General features: G+C 33.3%; 1 protein-coding gene across 1 annotated transcript in view; it reads left to right on the top strand.

The window, feature by feature from the left end:
- LOC150100561 (acetylcholine receptor subunit beta-like 1) overlaps positions 1 to 19,358 on the top strand; it is a 171,414-nt gene that overhangs the window by 99,307 nt on the left and 52,749 nt on the right. Inside the window, exon 3 of the mRNA XM_090401834.1 lies at positions 5,887 to 5,931. Coding sequence (XP_090257960.1) covers positions 5,887 to 5,931 — 45 coding nt within the window. The remainder of the gene's footprint in view (positions 1 to 5,886; positions 5,932 to 19,358) is intronic.

Here is a 19,358-nt window from a genome sequence, read left to right as displayed (position 1 = left end):
AAAACAAAGGTAAAATATCTCAAATGGAACGAGAACATAGACACACCTGAAAAGTACAGACGGGGTGAAGGAGTCTAGAGCAATTAATCTACATTCTCGGATGGTGTGTAAGCAAAGTTGTATTAAACTTAAAGAAGAATTTAAGCAGTCTTCATTCTCTTTTGCTGTCAACAAGGTTGAGATAAATAGCTTTAAACCATTTCTTGTTTGTGATAATACACTTGAAAGGGCTGGATTCGCGTTCACAGAATGATAGTCATGAATTAAATGATCGTAAATTATTTTCACGTGCTTCAGTTGTCAGATGATTAAAGAGTCATGATCTCTGATTTGTTCTAGTTTGATTTGAGGTGATTTTAACGCGCAGGTGTTAAGTGAATGCCATTTTGGTAAAAATCTCGTACAGTTTAATTGTTATCAGGTATAATCGACTAAGAAATTAATTGAGTTGCCTAATAAATAGAGGAGGTATTCTCTCAGAGTTGCTTTAAGATTCCTCTGGCTTTTAAATTCAACGCATTTGATATAACCTCTTAAATCTTATTTTATAGAAAATCAACGCCCTTTTTCTTTCGACATCTTTATATTCCATGGAAAAAAGTTTCAACAACGATATTTTTATTCCATTTTTAATTCCATTTATTTATAATGATCAAGAAGAATAAGAAAACTTGTTCATTTTTTTCTGTTTTGAGCATTTATTTTCTCTTTTCATTTGTATGATGAAAATATTCACTTTTTCTCATCAATTTTAAATCTAGTTTTAGAAAACCCGCTAAAGATGAAAGAGATTAATGGAGTTATCCACCCAAATGGAGGATCACAATGCATAAACAAATAGTGTATAGTATTGGTAAGGAAGCAAAACGGACGAGTAGGAATTGAAAACATTGAGAAGATGAAGAATAAAAGAGAAAATCCATAATTCATGTATTCATCTTTTTTTCAAGTTTTGTTAGCGCTGTAGAAATTCATCATTGTTATTGTGTTAATGTTTAGTAGTGAACTACTATAGGTAGAAATAAAGCATCGTTTAGAAAATGGATAACAATAAGTATCGAAAAAAACATAAATTTCAAAATATATTCTTTCTTTGTTATTATTCTAGTTAGGTTTAATGCACCTTAATTAAAACTGCATTGATACGTAAAACTTACTTCCCAATACTCATGTCTAGAAATCTCATAACATTGATTTATTGATATTTTATACAATTCTTCTCATATACTCTGAACAACTTATAGAGTTGGTTGTTAACTGGACTAGCCGGATAATGCTCACTTTCACTAAGCAACTCGAAAACAACTAATTTAAACAACAGTACACTGAAATGATATCGAAAATAGACTAGTGGTTTTTTGGAAGGGGGGGGGGGAGGACAGTATGCATACTCCATATCGCACCTTTATTACTAGTGACATATGGATGCGGCACGTTTAGAAATATGTAATATTCAGTCGTTTTTAAACGTTGCCTGGTATGCAAATAAGCTTATTTCATGAAAGTTACATTTTTCATTTAAATAAAATAAAAATATCACGAAATAATTTTAGTTTTCTTTTTTTTTTATATCCTTTTCATTTTCATTTTCCCCCTTAATACAAAAAAATAAAAATAAATAAATATAAAAAAATTAAAAAAAAAAACAGTGTTCTAGTCCACATTCACAAAAGTTGAACGGATAACAGAGAGAATGTTATCCGTTCTAATAAATAATATTATTAAATAAATAATATTCTAAAATAGTATTTATTTAAATGATTTAATAATTTTAATAAAAACTAACGGATTAATAAAACATTAATTAGTATCTAATAATAAAGTGAATATTTTATTAATAAATAATAATAATAATAATAATAATAATAATAATAATAATAATAATCGATCAATTTCTTTAAAACAAATTCATAAATAAGAATAAATTAATATTATTAAGGTTTTAATATCTAACCTTAAAAATAATTAATATTTTTAAGGTTTGGATAGATAACGTTCATTGCCATGAACGTTACCTTTACAATCATTGTCTATCTGCACTTGCTATTCAGATGACTGAAGGAGAACAACTCCACAGCCCAGCTACGTTTTCTTGATGTTTATTATTCATTTGTTTTTTGATCTTCCTGGATCTAATCTGCAATGTTCGAGAATTTGTGCTTCATTGTACACATGTACGTACCATGGAAAATGAGGCAGGAGCCGCCAGCCACCTCATCGGCCTAGTGGCTAAAACAGTCGTCTCTCGTCTCTCTCTCTCTCTCTCTCTCTCTCTGGTTTGAAATGCTGTCCAGAGCCTGGATACAATGCTATGTGAGATTCCAAACTCTCTGACAATATCACTAATTCCGCGGCTTATACAAGCTTTCCAATAATTCTTCCCCGCGTGAAATCACCTAGACGATGTCTGAAACATTACAAGACATCCAAATTTTCAATTTTATTCCTTCATGAAAAGAGCGCTTAGCGTCGCCTTTAGCCTTTTACAGTGGGGGCTCGTGGCTTGAAATCGTGGAGTTGCTGCAACTTTCGAAATATACATGCACATTGTAAGTACAGTGTAGACGTGTTTGGATAAAATATCGAAATTATGGTAAAAATTAAAATAAAAAAAATAAACATGAAAAAATATTGTTTACTATCGATTAAATTATACAGTTTGGTATAATTCAAAATTACTTAAAAATAAAATCCATTCCTTTAATTGTAATTAAAGGAATGGATTTACAATTTTTGGACATTACAATTAAATCCTTTAATTGTAATGTCCCAATATTTAAAGAGACGGAGTAAACACGATAAGCACTACGAACACTCTACTACTAGCGCAAACTGCATATAAACCACAGTGGAACTGCGCGACGGACAGTGTCGCATTACGCTAATAGCTCGCATCTAACTTTGACGTGCATATGCTTGCGCGCGTAGCAATATGACACTGTGGTAAACACAGTGCTGCTAGCGTCCTTCGCCCTCCCTCCAAAGTGCTACAAGATGGATTTTTATTATTTTTATACAAAATAAGAGAAATGTATAGCAGTGTTGATGATAAAATTAAATATTACAAGCAAATATAAAAAAATTAATAAATATATTCATATATCGAGAAAAACTGGGGGTGATGCAGTTCCGCAGTGCCTATGCACGAGCCACCCATGGCCTTTTATCCTGTTGAGTGTTCCCTTTGCGCGCGATTTTCGAAAATTTGAATGTTTACCTGCTTAATATACTCGAAATCGTCAGTTATACAAATTGCCACGAACTAATTCGTCTGAATTTGGTTGTAATCTTCAGTAATAAAGTATTTCCTTAGGTTTGGGGACAAAAGGACTTGAATAACCATTTCTATTTTTCGAGAAGAGTCTCTTGATTATTTGACTCTGTTCTATTCTATTCAGGGCATTAATTTACAATACGTTTATAGCTTGTTGTGGATAAGATTATTGTAAAATCATAACAAAGCCATAGTATGAAGCTTGTAAGGTAAATAAAAGTTAATTTTATTTAATTATCTTTTTTAAATTTTGAATTCAAAATTTAATATTTGGCTTCAAACAATCATCTGAAAACTTGTGAGATACGTTTAGAAATTTTTAGGATTCTGTATTTTTCTTCTAGTATGTGATGGAATTTACTTCTTCTTTCATGCTGCCCTCTTTCATTTCTGAAAATATTTGATGGACCATGCAATTCTGAATTTGTCAGGTACAGCCTGTGTTTTTTTTAAGTATGATCGCATCAAAACTGTCAATTTCATTTCGGAAAACGAAATGTTTCATACTTTCCGGGCTTGAAGAGAGTAGAAAACATGGTGCCGATCACCATTCATGTCGTTTTGGGTTTAAAATTCATATATACTGCATGTATAACGTTTGTTGGGGTTTTTTTCTATGAAAGTTTCCCACGTTTATTCATAAAAAGATCACTGCATTTTTGAACGATAAAATCAATTAAATATTTTATTTCTGCTTGCTTCCTTTTAAAAAACACGTTTTTACACGTTGAAGATTTCTTTCTGTCAGTCTGTCAATTCTTCACAAGTAGAACTCAATATACGTGCACTATTCTTCGAATACTGGTCAAGTGGATCAAAAGGTGTAACCAGGAGCGGCTCGAGCAGAGGCACTGAGGAACTGCAGCGCCTCCAATTTTCCTCGATATATAAATATATTTATTAATTTATTTATATTTGCCTGTAATATTTAATTTGATCATCAACAATCCTATACAATTCTCTTATTTTGTATAAAAAATAATAAAAATCCATCTTGTAGCACTTAGGAGGGTGAAGGACGTTAGCAGCACTGTGTTTACCACAGTGTTATATTGCTACGCGCGGAAGCATGTGCACGTCATAGTGAGATGCGAGCTATTAGCGTAATGCGGCACTGTCCGTCGCGCAGTTCCACTGTTGTTTATATGCAGTTTGCGCCAGTAGTAGAGTGTTCTCAGTGCTTATCGTGTTTCCTCCGTCTCTTTAAATATTTGGACATTGCAATTAAAGACATAACATTTGTTATAGTTTTTATTTTAGAACATTATTGGGGTTATCATAATGGATTTTATTTCTAAGTAATTTTGAATTATACCAAACTGTATAATTTTATCGATAATAAACAATATTGTTTCATGTTTAATTTTTTTTTACCATAATTTTGATATTTTATCCAAACACGTATACAGTGTGCATGTATATTTCGAAAGTTACAGCACCCCCACGCTTTCAAGCCACGAGCCACCACTGGGTGTAACACAATACCATAGGCTTACAAGGTACTGTTTCGTAATAACTCTTTGAAATCAACTCACATGACCGAGGAATATTCTACGTCACCAACACCTAGCGGAGAAGCTTTGCACTAAACAGTAAGGTTAGTCCATAAATGTTTTTATCACATTTCGTAAACTATGAAATATGAAATTCCGTAATAATAATATTACTGATTCTTGTTACTAAAATCAAATTCATTTCACTTCGAGTACAATACTAAGTTCTACAAATGAAACTTTTTCTGAAATGTTCGATAATTAGTAATGAATAACAATGTTATAAAAATACATTTTTTTTTGCTTAATGGATGCTTGAAATCTGGTCTTTTATTAGGTCTTTTATTTTATAGTGATTACTGTAATCTTCTTTTAAATATGGAGTTTGTTTTCCTGCGGTTGCATTGGTTTCGTTCATTGTTTGTGGGACACGATGGAATACCAGCTTTAGTAAAATAACAAAGACCTTGATTAGATGGGGATTATGCTTCATAATATGTCTCAAATTTTAATCAATCTCGCTTTTTTTAAGTTGTCTAAGTTATTTTAAAAACAAAAAAGCTCATCTTTGCTGTTCAGTCAAGATCCCTTTTTTCGAGCAAGAAAATCTTTATGAATATTGAAATGTGAAGTGTATAAACCCAGGGCATTATTTAATCACACATGATTTGTGAACATAATACCAACAGCTTTCCTGGTCATCCTCTGATAAGAAATACAATGCACGATGAAGAAGCATAGTTTATTTCTTTTTTGCCTAAAATCTTTTTTTATATATTTGATACTTTGCTTAAACCTTACCAAGAAACACTTTATTTTTAAAGTGTCTCTTGGTAAGAACTCCGAACTTTATTTTTAAAGTTCGGAGTTCAATCTGACTTTAAAATTGTCCTCTCAACTTTCAACATTAAGTCTCCTTTAATGCTAAATTTTGGAAGGACTTGAACCGAAAGATCAAATTTGTTAATGATATTTTCAAAACATTAAGTGACTACATATTTAAAGGTACCCATAATAATAGAAACCATTTAAAAAGTATTTTTCTTCTATACTTGGATGCATACGTATTGTCTTATTGTATCACTTTACATATCGAAATATAATTTCTTTTACTTACAGAACGAAAAGAACCAGATCATGACCTCCAATGTTTGGCTGCAATTAGTAAGTTCCTTTTTTTACTTGATAAGTTATTCAAATAAATAATTAACTAGAACAAATTGCACCGCTGAAATTACTAATGCAAAATGTGCGTGTGGTTTCAGTGATGTGGGTTTGCAGAGCGCATAATATATCGTGCTGTAAGAAATGGGAAGAAAGCAAAAAATATCGATTTTTTTCTCTTTTATTTCTGAAGAACTTTAGGTTGTGGTCCTTAGGGAAGACTGGAGAAGAAGGGGAAGGCGATTCTGAAGAATATAGGTTGACTGTATGAATGAGGAGAAGAAAATCTAGCACTTTGGCTTTTGAAGTTTTGCCACTGTTGCCTGCACTGCCTCTTGACTTTTCTAGATTTGAAGAACAGTGGTGTGATTATTAGTGGCAGTTCAGCTGAACCACGTCTATAGAGAAATATCTATAGACCAAGGGCGAATGCTGGTCTTGAAATTCACGCTTGCTCTTGTTATCATTCACGGAGTGTGATTGAAGTCTGATTAGCGGAATAATGAATTACTGACATTTAAAACTATATATTTAGAAATTTATGTACATTTAATCATACAAATACAACATTTAGTTTACAAATGATATTCTATCTTTTTCAATTTAGCTACTTGAATACAAATTCTACCCTACGGTTCTTCTTTATGAACTGGTCAATAACATCGTCATAAAAAGTTAGTTGTAACTTAATTTTCCCAAGCAACACGCACACTTGTATAGGCTGCTGAATCTCACTGGCTAGAGCTACTTTCACTGCGTATGGCCTTGTGTTTAAGACGACGTGAAGGAAGCGGAAATGGCTATGCGCGCGCATGAAATCACAGGAAGGACCTGGAAGCTCCTACAACCGAGCAAGCCAAGGTAGCTTTGACTAGACGAGCAAGCATCGACCTTCGATACACAATGCAAAGCTCAATTATTGCCGCGCAAGCTTAAGACGTCTTCTGTCTACAAAAATAAAAGCCTAAATGGAATGCATGCATTTATTAACAAATCAATATTACTTCTTTCTCAAATAATGAGCTTGCGCAGCAAGCATAGCAAGCATGGAGAATTCGCCCCTGCTGTAGACATAGCAGAAACGGATTGTCTCTGTGACAGAGTTAATGAGATGGTTTGTCATTTAGCTGAATTTTCCAACTTCTGAATGGATCCAAAGAATCTTTGAAACTACCGAAATTGAAAATTCCTAATGAGGATTTTTCTAAATAAAGTTCTTTGTAAAGGTTTCAATACAGAAACCTGACGCTGTAAACAGAAGTTCTCGTTGAGGTTACTTGATACCTGGCATATGTTTTCGCTTTAATGTTTCTATTTCCAAAATGAGTAGTAATAATATTTTTTCTGCTGTTTGATGTCACTGATCGAATACTGACTTCCGTTTCCGGAATCTGAGTGGAATGGCTTTCTCCGTTTGTACTTTCTCTGCAGCATAAATGATGTTCATCTTTTATAGAGGTAGAATTACTAATGTTACACTATAACTAGGGAACGTGAAATATATTTTAACTACGTTACTTTTACTACATAATACACACTCAAATCGTTAGCTACATTATTAATTTCAACATTAAAACCGTTTTAATAATGATTTACTTCCAGTTTCTGGTATAAATGCTTTGAGCATCCTTCCAGATTACTTTTAAAGAATAAATTTGGAAAGGAACCAAAAAGAACAGAGCAGATTCCAACTCCAAAGTTTGACCTTGCATCTTATAAATTAACTTAAATTCAGATAAGTATTAATATTTTATGTAAATATTTCACCGACTAAACAATGGGGATAAAATATGCTAAAACGGTAAAAGGTAATTTAGAAATGCACTCATAAATGGAAACCAAATGTAAGATTTAAATTCGGAATTATTTAAAAGAAAGCAATCATCATTATCCAAAGCTTTGAAAGCAGGTGGTAGTGAAGATAATGCTACGTCGAGTACATTCTTTTTATTACGGTACTGAACAAGATGAAAATAATATTTGCTTAATTCGGTCATCAAAATCCTATTACAGGAAAAATCTTGAATCAAATAGTACCGACTGAGACGCTTTTTTAAATAAGCATCATAGTTTTAATGTTAATTTTCCTTCATTATTTTTGGATTGAATTATTTCTTTGATCCAATCATTTGTCTGCAGACATTAAGTTTTTCTAAATAAATTATTTCTGCTCAAGTTTACAGTTCCAGTTCGAAGTCAGAATAAGGTTTCGATATCAGCAAATGCGGCATCTGACAGTCTCATTTAGTTAAGTAAGAAATATTGATAAAGACTTGAAATAAATCGGCATGTTAGGTAGATTGAATATCATCATTACATTCCAATCTACTGGGGGTTCTTTCGAATCCCACATGGCGCGAATATTTGTGACGTCCCTGATGCAGCTCAACGATACAGAATTACAATGGCGCATTTTACATGGATATTTATGTGGCATCCACCCACGAAACATTGTTAGTTAACCTGTAGTACATTGAACCGTGAGTAGGTGAGCTAAGGATTTTTTTTTCTATTTCTGACTTAATATTATGTTTTGTTTTTGGAAAACTTGAGTCTAGAGACCAAACATAAAACTTTCTCCGCTTCAGACCTGCAATAAGTAGGTTGGTGGTTGGTGTCACACACTCAGCAATGAAATTCGCCTCCTACATAAAGTCACAAGCATCCGTAACCATGGCGGGATTCAAAATGCTCTGTTGGTGGGAGAGCTGATACGCTAACCACTCGCTAGCAATTAGTTGAGATTTGCAATTGGTTGATCACTTTTGCAATTTGGATAATAACAAAACAATGACCATTATTAAACACCAAACATTTCAGATAATACTCCGAAATGTTCTATAATGCACCCGTATTTCAGTCTGTACAAAGAAAATCAATTATTCTTTCAATATTAATGATATTTAAAAATATTAAACTATATCTTCTATTTGTTGATTTTTGCAAATTTTAAATTGCTGGTTTTTAATATTTGTTCTTTAATATATTATCTTTGCCTTAAGAAAAGAGTAATTAATTCTGCTGTTGATTTATAACGAAGAAATCCATTGAGACGACATTTGCTGGCAATGAATTTGCATTTCAGGCACTGGCGCCATCTGTACTAGAAAATATAAGTAGAACTAAACGGCACTTACCCTTATGTATAATACACATATACAGCATTTTAATTATCCGTCTGTTCGTGATATTAAAAGAATGACGGTCTATGACGGTCAGCACGGATTTGTTAAAGGACGTTCTTGTTTCAGTAAGCGCGTTAACTTTTATGATAAACGTAACAGGAGTGGTTCATGAGGGAAATATACAAAGGGAAATACACATTGCCCCTCCATACACAAAGGTTTGTGTATGGAGGGACAACAATATCAAGGAAAAGGAAAGTTACTAGTGAAGTTCCAAAGGACTCTGTGCAAGGACCACTACGTTTCAACCTTTTTATCAATGGCATTGTTTCTGAAATTTAGGAAAGTGTTCAATTGTTTGCGGATGACGTAAAGATGGTATTGAGAGTAGTAATGATGTAGTGGCTCTTATGAAGGCCACCAGCTCTAAATAAGCTGGTAATGTGGGTTGATAAATGGTGGTGCCATTATACTGTTGCTAAATGTAAGGCTTTGGGAACCGCAGATGGGATAATGCATATTGTAGAAGTGAAAGTATGCTGGAGGAAGTTAAAGAATCATGGGATCTTGAGGTTATGGTGAATCGAAATCTGCAATTTAAGGGACATGTTGCAAAGGTAATTAAGACAGCTCATAGGATTGCTGCAATGTTAAGACGAACATTAATCAGAAGAGATAAAATGGTAGTGATTCCACTGTATAAGGTCCTGGTCAACAAATCTGGACTATTATGCCCGAATCTGGTCATCAGAATTTAGAGGAGGATGAAGATGCCTTGGAGAGGATTTGGAGAGGATGTAGAGGCGGTTGACAAAAATTATTTCAATAAGGATATACTGAAGTCATATAATCTGCATAGTTTGGCTGATAAGAAGCGAAGCGGTGAGATTATTGGGGCTTTTAAGCTCTTGAGAGGCATTTACTGGATGGATACGAGAGAGAGATTTTTCAGATTGTTGAAAATAAGGAAGGGACGAGAACTGGAGACCATCCCTGGAAATTACGCAAAGAAGTGGTGAATGAGGATGAAAAGTTTTTTTGGTTTTTTTTTACATGGAGAGTGGTGAGTGAGTGCAATGCATTGCCTGAGTAGGTTGCGAATACTAAGAGTTTGAACGATCTTAAACTTCAGTATGATAGAAGTTTTACAGGCAGGAGGGATGGTCCGTAAGTCTGTTGACTTTCTCTCTCTCTCTCTCTCTCTCTCTCTCTCTCTCTCTCTCTCGATAAGTCTTTCATTCCAGGAGAGTTGACGTAATAATAATAATAATTTCAGACTTTTAATTAGAGAAAGTAATATTTGTTTATTACGTTTTATTTTTACGAATTATGAATTTATAATTCTATCCACCTTTAAAATAAAATTTAATGTCAACGCATGGCGCAGAAAATACTAAAGAATTCCATTTTGTATTAAAACTGTTTTAATTTTACTTTGATAAAATAGATTACCAAAACACAAAATCTGTAGTAACATTGGTTCTCGAGAATGGAAACAGTAGCATAGGAAGTGCTTTCGACGAAAGGTGTCGCTACCTATGCACTTCTAAATATGCGTAAATTGCTTTCTGAATATATTATCGTATGAGACTAAAACATATATTGCGATGTCGATAAAATTATAATATGATTATAAGGAATTAAAATAATTTGAAAGCATGCGAAAAAATCATTTGAAAGCATGCGAAAAAATCATTTGCAAGAAGAGCAGAATTTCTCTCTTCTAAGAAATGGAAGCACTCATCATAACTTAATAGTTTGTGGAACCTTGTTAGGCAGAAACGTGACATATCTTGGAGACATGCTTCAACCTTCATGGCGTAACAAACACAACAACAGTAGATGTGAGTTAGGCCTAAGTTTTTGAAAGTTAAATAGCAGAACGTCTCTGTCCATTGTGCAAGTATTTTTTATCATATTATTGATAAACTATTTATTTGAAAAACTATTTAAAAACAATTTATATAAAAAACTATTTATCACTTGCACATGACATACTACTCACCAAACTATACTCAATAGGTATAAGAGGAACACTGCATACATGGTTCAAGAACTACCTCTCAAACAGAACACAAGTAACAAAAATAGGTACATGTCACAGTCGGAGTATACAAGTAAAACACGGTGTACCTCAAGGTGCCATATTATCACCCACTCTATTCAACATATACATCAACGATGTTCATAACATATCCATAAGAAGTCAAATATTTCAATACGTAGATGACACTGCACTACTAGCAATCCACACAGACATTAATACAGCTCTCTGCAAAGCACAACAAGACCTAAATAAAATCACAACATTCTTCCACCAAAACGCAATTCTAATCAACGGCACCAAAACACAGATGTTGATAATACACAACCCAAGAATCATACACCCCGCATCACTATCGATACATTGTCACACATACCGCTGCATTAACAACAAAAATACCTGCCAATGCTCCGAAATCAAACCTGTAACACACGCAAAATACCTCGGTCTCTATATAGATTCCCACCTTAAATGGACAAAACATATAGAATACCTACACACCAAACTCCGCATCATCGCAGCAAAACTCTTCCAAGTTAAAGACATTATTCCACCCAACATAAAAAAAATCCTATATCACGGTATCTGCGAATCCCTACTCAGATACGGAATAACAGTCTATATAAATACATCAAACAGCCACCTAACAAAATTAGAAACACTACACAGGAAAATCGCGTCAACAGTGATCTGGACACCTTACACGCAACAACCAATATCCTACAAGCACATGGCAATACACAGAATTCTGAGCATTAAAAACCTGACACTACATGACATTAACAAGGAATTACTTCAACATCACCTATCGAAACAACAGAGACACATATCGTATAACACGACCTACAACAACTCTCTACATCCCCACACCCTTCAACAACTCATACGGTTCTTTTGTGAGATCACATCAGATACTCACGCAACTCAACAACCTACCAAGAAAGTTAAAACACGTAGATAACTAGAGAACATTAAAAAACCAACTCTGGAAAATATACCAACAAAGTATGTATACCATTAACACTAATATACGTCACAAATCATCAGCATCGATTGACTACAGCTCATGCATAAACAGTAACAACAACATAAATAGTGAAGGCTAAATCCCACTCTCTTCATAAAAGCTAACCCAAGCTTCGAAGTAGGTGGGATTAACTTGCTTCACTCTTCTACAAGTAATCCTTATAAGCAAATGCAGAAATTCGTATGAATAATCACTCTTTCTCAAACTTTAAAAAAAAAAAATAATAAAATAAAAATAAAATTTTTAAAAAAATTATTCAAAAAATTCTGTTTAATCTTCATTGTTAATATTAGAAGAACATGTGTTGTAAATACATAATATAAAGGCAAAAAAGCATTATTAAAATTATTTTTAATTGAAATCCGATGCAGGAAATGCAGCACTTAGTGCTGTACTCTGTAAAATTATAAGGTGCAATGTCACACAAAATATTTATTGTATGTGTAAATATTTTAGCACTCAATAAATAAATACATATTCAAAAAAAATTGTTTTCTCTCTCTCTTTCGATTGAAATTTTTAACTTTACAAGAAAATACGTTAATTTCTGTGTGCAATCATTTTGGCATCAGACTGATCTAGGAGTCACAAAATTTCACATGATGCAGACCACACCCTAGATGTGTGTATCATTACTTAAGAATGACCTTTAAGTACACTATTATAGTTCAAACGATTTAGGACTACATACGTTTCATATGCTTGTTAAAGGAAAAGAAGAAAAAAAATGAAAAATTCAGCACGCACACACTATATTTGCGGGTTGGATTTTGCCATCACTCACATAATGCGACGTTTTATATATATTACAGTTTGCTTCAGGTATTATTATTATTATTATTATTATTATTATTATTATTATTATTATTGAGTCCTAGGATTAATTGAGGGAAATCAGTCTACACTGCACCGTCCTCCCAACAAATGCCATGGAGAAATTCGATGAATCCCAAGTAGTTGCACTCGATATCTCCAAAGCCTTGGACCGGTTCTGGCACAAAGGCTTACTAATAAAACTCCCATCATTTGGACTCCTCAGGACTTCTGCAGATGGATTCCCAGCTTCCTGTCTGGAAGATCACTATGTGTGATGGTAGATGGCTCCATATCCTCTCCCCATCCAACTAATGCTGGGGTCCCACAATTTTCAGTTCTTTCACCGGCCCTCTTCCTTCTATATATCAAACCTACTTCAGTTGACCTCTAACCTAATACCCAGTTTTTCAGATGACAGCACATTGCCTCCTCCCTTTCATTTGATAAATCCTACTCTACACTACTCACTTCAATTACCACTGCCCTTAATTCTGACCTCCAAGCCATCTTCCAACGGGGCTCAGATATCCTCGTCAACTTCAACGCTAGTTAAACCCAGTTCTGTCTTGTTTCCCACAAAAAAGCTCATTTTCCCCCAGCATTATTTTTGATAGCACTCCAATTCCTAGGAAAGATGAGATTTCTCTTCTCGGAATTACCCTGACATCAACACTCTCCTAGCATAAACACATCACAACCATTGCATCCTCAGCTTCCAAAAAACTAGGTTTTCTCTTTCGCTCAAGACGATACATCACCTCTAAACAGCTATTAACCTTATACAAATCACAAATCTGCCCAGCTATCGAACACTGCTCTGACCTTTGGAGTGGGGCTCCTAAAAGCTCCCTCAAAATGCTTGACTCAATGCAGAAGAACAATTAGACCGCCAAATGATCATCTCTCACCAACTCGCTCCCCTCACTTTCACAGAGACGCTTGGTCTCTTCGACTTGCATATTCTATAAATATCTCCATGGGAAATGTTCATCCGAAACAGAATGAATAATTCCCCCGCTCTGAACTAAGCTCATTGGAACCCGTACAGCTGCCGCCCAACATCCTTTCACAGTACACCTCGAAACCCATGGAACAATTTCTTTTCCTCCTCATTCATCCCTGCTACTGCTGTACTGTGGAACAGTCTTTCCCCCTGACATATTTCCCAAGGAATACAACATACAGGCATTTAAATCAAATGTAAACAAGTTTCTCCTTTCTTGACCCACTACCCATGTACAGTACTAACGTACTATAGGTTGACCAGCCAACCTCTCGTATATGAACCCAACATAAAAATAAATAAATAAATAAAATTAAATAAAAATTAAAAAAAAAACATTTAGCTTGTGTAGCTAGGATGCGGGAATTCACAAACATAGCCGCTTGCTCTCACTGAAGAATGAAAGAACGTTATAGAATTTAAGTTAGTTGCTTATATATTATTTAGGCTTATCTTCAGTATATTCAAGTAGTTGTTTAGTTCGTAGGAAACTAATGCTTAAACATGAAAACTAAGACAATACAATTAAAACATTAAGAATAGAAAACATCCATTTGTTTAATAACAAGAGGATTTCGGGTTATTTTCCTCCAAACTGCACCAAAGTCCATATTTAAATCTGTAAACTGTGCTTGTATAAAAGCATATCGTGTATGTTTGGAACAGATGAAGCCTCAAAGATTCTATAAAAAAAACATTAAGAACCAAATTAACAAATTTGGTTAATTAGCATAATTAACCAAATTAACAGAAACGAACTACTAAACCCAAACGATGCATGGGAAAAGAATAGAGTTTTGTAAATAGCAAGCAAGACGTGGAATGGTCTACCAAAGCGCATCATGAATTTAGTAAACGAAAAATACCATTTTAAATTCTCTTTTAGGGGTGAATATTTAAAAAAAAAAATCTTATTTTGCTTTTAAAGACGTAATTGAAACACTAACTATAGAAAGAGAACAAATATGTAATTAATCGTACAAAATTAAAAAAATCGTACAAAAAAAGCAGCAAGGCAAGCGTTGGGCGATACGTTTATTAGGACATTCCCAATATACAAACAAAAATTCAACATGAAATCTTCGGTATTGTAATTTTTGATTGTGATTAAATTGAAATCACGAATCCGTTTTTATTTCATGAAATTGAAGTTTCTCTTTTTCGTTTTGTTTTAAACTTTAAGGTAGAAAAAAATTCAGAATGCACAAAAAGGCAAAAATCGAAAAAAACCTTAATCAGATTACGCGTTCTGCAAAAATGAATCTTTACTTTTGCGTACTGGACGTTTTTTCATTGTCACAACTGTTGAGGTGTTTTGTCTGATTTAACGATTAATATTTTTTTATTGATTTCTAAAATATTTACCCAATTACAATAATCGTATTTAGTGACATACTAACTTGTATTTTTTACAAAGTTTAGCACTAATTGCTGCATATGTGATTCCTTTTCTGCATTGCATTTCAATTAAAATTTTGATAATAATATTTTTTTGCATTTACATTTACAACACATGTTCTTCTAATATAACAATGAAGATTACACGGAATTTTTGAATAATGGATAATAATAATAATAATAATAATAATAATAATAATAATATGATAATGTCTCAGATAAATTACATACATATATATATATAAATATTTTTTTAAATAATTTATTGATTGCTAAAATATTTACACGTACAATAAACATCTTGCGTGACATTGCACCTTATAATTTTACAGAGTTCAGCACTAAGTGCTGCAATTTCTACAATAAAATAAAATTTCTGCAATAAAATTTTAATTGGATTTCAATTAAAATTTTTAATAATACTTTTTTGCCTTTATATTATGTATTTATAACACACGTTCTTCTAATATTAACAATAAATAATAAAGTAACCCGTAAAAACCAGAGGGAAACCTTTAATTAGTAAAAGGGCAGATATTTCGTACTAAAATTAATAGTACATCTTCAGTGTCTGTAACAGATATATTATAATGATTATAACAAACCTCTGAAGTCTGATCTGGCGAAGCACAGGATTGACTCTACTCACAGTGTCCAATGGGATAAAGCAGTTCTCCTCCATAGATGCAGATTCAAATAGGAACGCTTATTCAAAAAAAGTTGTGAAACTATCTTACTCCGACCGAATTTAAATATAAATGACTGTATGTCTCTCTGAAAGATCTGGGAGCCTTTTATCTTATGTAAAAAACCATTTATCTTAATAGATTAAATTGGTTATTTCTATTATTTCCTATCACGCGGTAGCAATTGTATTTCAATAGGTGATCCATCGAACGTTTTGCTTGTATTCCATTCCTGTTACAGACACTGAAGATGTACTATTATTTTTAGTACGAAATATCTGTCTTTTTACTAATTAAAGATTTCCCTGTGGTTTTTACGTGTTACTTTATTATTTAATTACTATGCCACAGGTTCCACTAAAAATCAGAATATTAATAATGAAGATTATACAGAATTTTTTGTATTTTTTTTTTTTCAAAATTTGAGAAAGAGTGATTTTACAAACAAATTTCTGCATTTGCTTATAAGGATTACTTGTAGATGAGTGAGGCGAGTTAATCCCACCTACTTCGAAGCTTGGGTTAGCTTTTATGAAGAGGGTGGGATTAACCTTCACTATTTATGTTGTTGTTACTGTTTACGCATGGGATGTGGGCATTGGATGCTGGTGATTTGTGATGTGTATATTAGTATTAATGGTTTCTTAACTTTGTTGGTATATTTTCCAGAGTTGGTTTTTTAATGTTCTCTAGTTATCTACGTGTTTTAAATTACTTGGTAGGTTGTTGAGTAGCGTGGGAATCTGATGTGATCTCACAAAAGAACCGTATGAATTGTTGAAGGGTGCGTGGATGTAGAGAGTTGTTGTGGGTCGTGTTATACGATATGTGTCTCTGTTGTTTCGAAATGTGATGTTGAAGTAATTCCTTGTTAATGCCATGTAGTGTTTTAAGTTTTTAATGCTCAGAATTCTGTATATCGTCATGGGCTTGTCGGATGTTGGTTGTTGCGTGTAAGGTGTCCAGATTACTGTTGACACGATTTTCCTGTGTAATGTTTCTAATTTTGTTAGGTGGCTGTTTGATGTATTTGCATATTTGTTTGATGTATTTCTACACAAAACATATAGAATACATATAGGTAATCTATATGTTTTGTCCATTTAAGATGGGAATCTATATAGAGACCGAGGCATTTTGCGTATATTACAGGTTTGATTTCGGAACATTGGCAGGAATTTTTGTTGTTAATGCAGCGGTATGTGTGACAATGGATCGATAGTGATGCGGGACGCATAATTCTTGGGTGGTGTATTATCAACATCTGTGTTTTGGTGCCGTTGATTAGAATTACGTTTTGGTGGAAGTATGTTGTGATTTCGTTAAGTCTTGTTGTGCTTTGCAGAGAGCTGTATTGATGTCTGTGTGGACTGCTAGTAGTGCAGTGTCGTCTGCGTATTGAAATATATGACTTCTTATGGATATGTTATGAACATCGTTAATGTATATGTTGAATAGAGTGGGTGATAATATGGCACCTTGAGGTACACTGTGTTTTATCTGACTGTGACATGTACCTATTTTTGTTACTTGTGTTCTGTTTGAGAGGTAGTTCTTGAACCATGTATGCGGTATTCCTCTTATACCTATTGAGTATAGTTTGGTGAGTAGTATGTCATGTTCAAGTGTGTCAAATGCTTTGGTTAGGTCCAGCAGTATAAGGACGGCGTACTTGTTTTTGTCGAGAGCTTTGTTTATTGTGTCGACGATGTCTTCTAATAACGTAATGGTGCTTTTTGTTTTCTGAAAGCCGTATTGGTTTTGTGAGATGATGTTGCACTTCTGTAAATAGTTCTGTAGTCTGGTGTGTGTTATTTTTTCTAGAATTTTTGAGATGACTGGTAGTGTAGCTATTAGTCTGTATTTCTGAGTATCGTTTCTTTTGCCGTGTTTGTATATTGGCGTAATTGCTGCAGTTGTTGTGGAATAATGCCTGTGTCGAATATTATGTTGACGAGTTTCAAAGTGTGTTCTAAGGTCTTTGAGTCTAATTTTGTCTATTCCTGAAGTGGTCTTTGGTTTTAGTTGTAGGATTGCTTCCTTCAGTTCCTGTTTTGTTACGGGTGGAAAATACATAGTTTGTTGTTGACTTTGTGTCGGTAGTTTTTTTTTTTGTTGATCGTTGGTAGTTTGTCTTTTTTTGAGTTGTGCGATGTTGTTTATGAAAGCATGGCTGAATGAGTCTGCTATTTCCTCTTGGTTTTGTCCTGACCGAAGCTTTTTGCAATAAAATCTTGTGCTGAAGTTTTCTTTTTTCGGGTTACTAATTCGTTGAGTGTAGCCCATGTTTGCTTAATGTTGTTGTTATATTCCATGAATTTTTGGAAGTAGTAGCGTCTTTTTGTACTATGAATTTTTGTTGTTTGTTGATTTCTTGTTTTTTTGTATAAGGTTTGTAAACGTGTGTTACTGGGTGACTTAAGTTTTTTCCATAGATTTTTTTTTACAGTAATGGTATTTAGTATATCATCATTTATCCATGGATTGTTGTCTGTTTGTCTTCGTTTGTGTAGGTTTTGTTACTGTTTTGTATATTTCTGTGAACTTTAGTTGAAAATTCTCATGTAATGTTACAGGATTATTTATTTTATGTAGGGAATTCCAGTCTGTATTTTTTTACTTGGTTATTGACAATAGTAATTATTATTATTATTATTATTTTAATAACAATAGTTTATTATCTCTCAAATAATTACATGAATTTACTAAAATTTAGGCAACAGTGCAACTTTTTCTTGCAAAATGGTTCAGTAAAAATTATAATTACTCGTAATATCATTATCATTTGCAGAATTCCTCACTGACACAAGAGTAAAAAGGGTGTATTATTACCATTAATAATAATCATAGTAATACTTTACACTTAATAACTCACAAGTTAAACAATATTACTTATGTTGCAGTTAAACAATATTACTTATGATGACCAACTGAGGAGTATACTGAGTTCAGTGGAATGGGATCGGTTGCTAGATGGAAAGAACATCGACAGTGTGTGGGAAGCATTTAAACAATACTTAAATGACGCGATATCAGAATGCGTCCCGAGAGTTTGAAGAATAAATAGCGTAGGAATCAAATGAATGTGTAATCTTATTAAGCAAGAGATTTGTAAGAAAAGGACGATGTGGAAGGAATAAATACTGTGTGCATAAGGATGACATCCGTTATGAACATTATAAACAGCAGGCTAGAATAGCTTGGCTTTGCTTGTACAGAAAGCAAAGTCTGATTATGAAAAGAAACTGGCTCTGCGTGCTAAAGACAACCCACAAGAATTTTATCGATATACTGCAAGTAAAAGAAAGAATGAATATGAAAGAATAAC

This window comes from Typopeltis vanoorti, chromosome 12 (assembly GCF_054136105.1).
Source record: "Typopeltis vanoorti isolate ZY-2024b chromosome 12, IOZ_Tvanoo_1.0, whole genome shotgun sequence".
NCBI lineage: Eukaryota > Metazoa > Arthropoda > Arachnida > Uropygi > Thelyphonidae > Typopeltis > Typopeltis vanoorti.
Note: the sequence above shows the minus strand (reverse complement) of the source record. Positions and strands in the feature narration are given on the sequence as shown.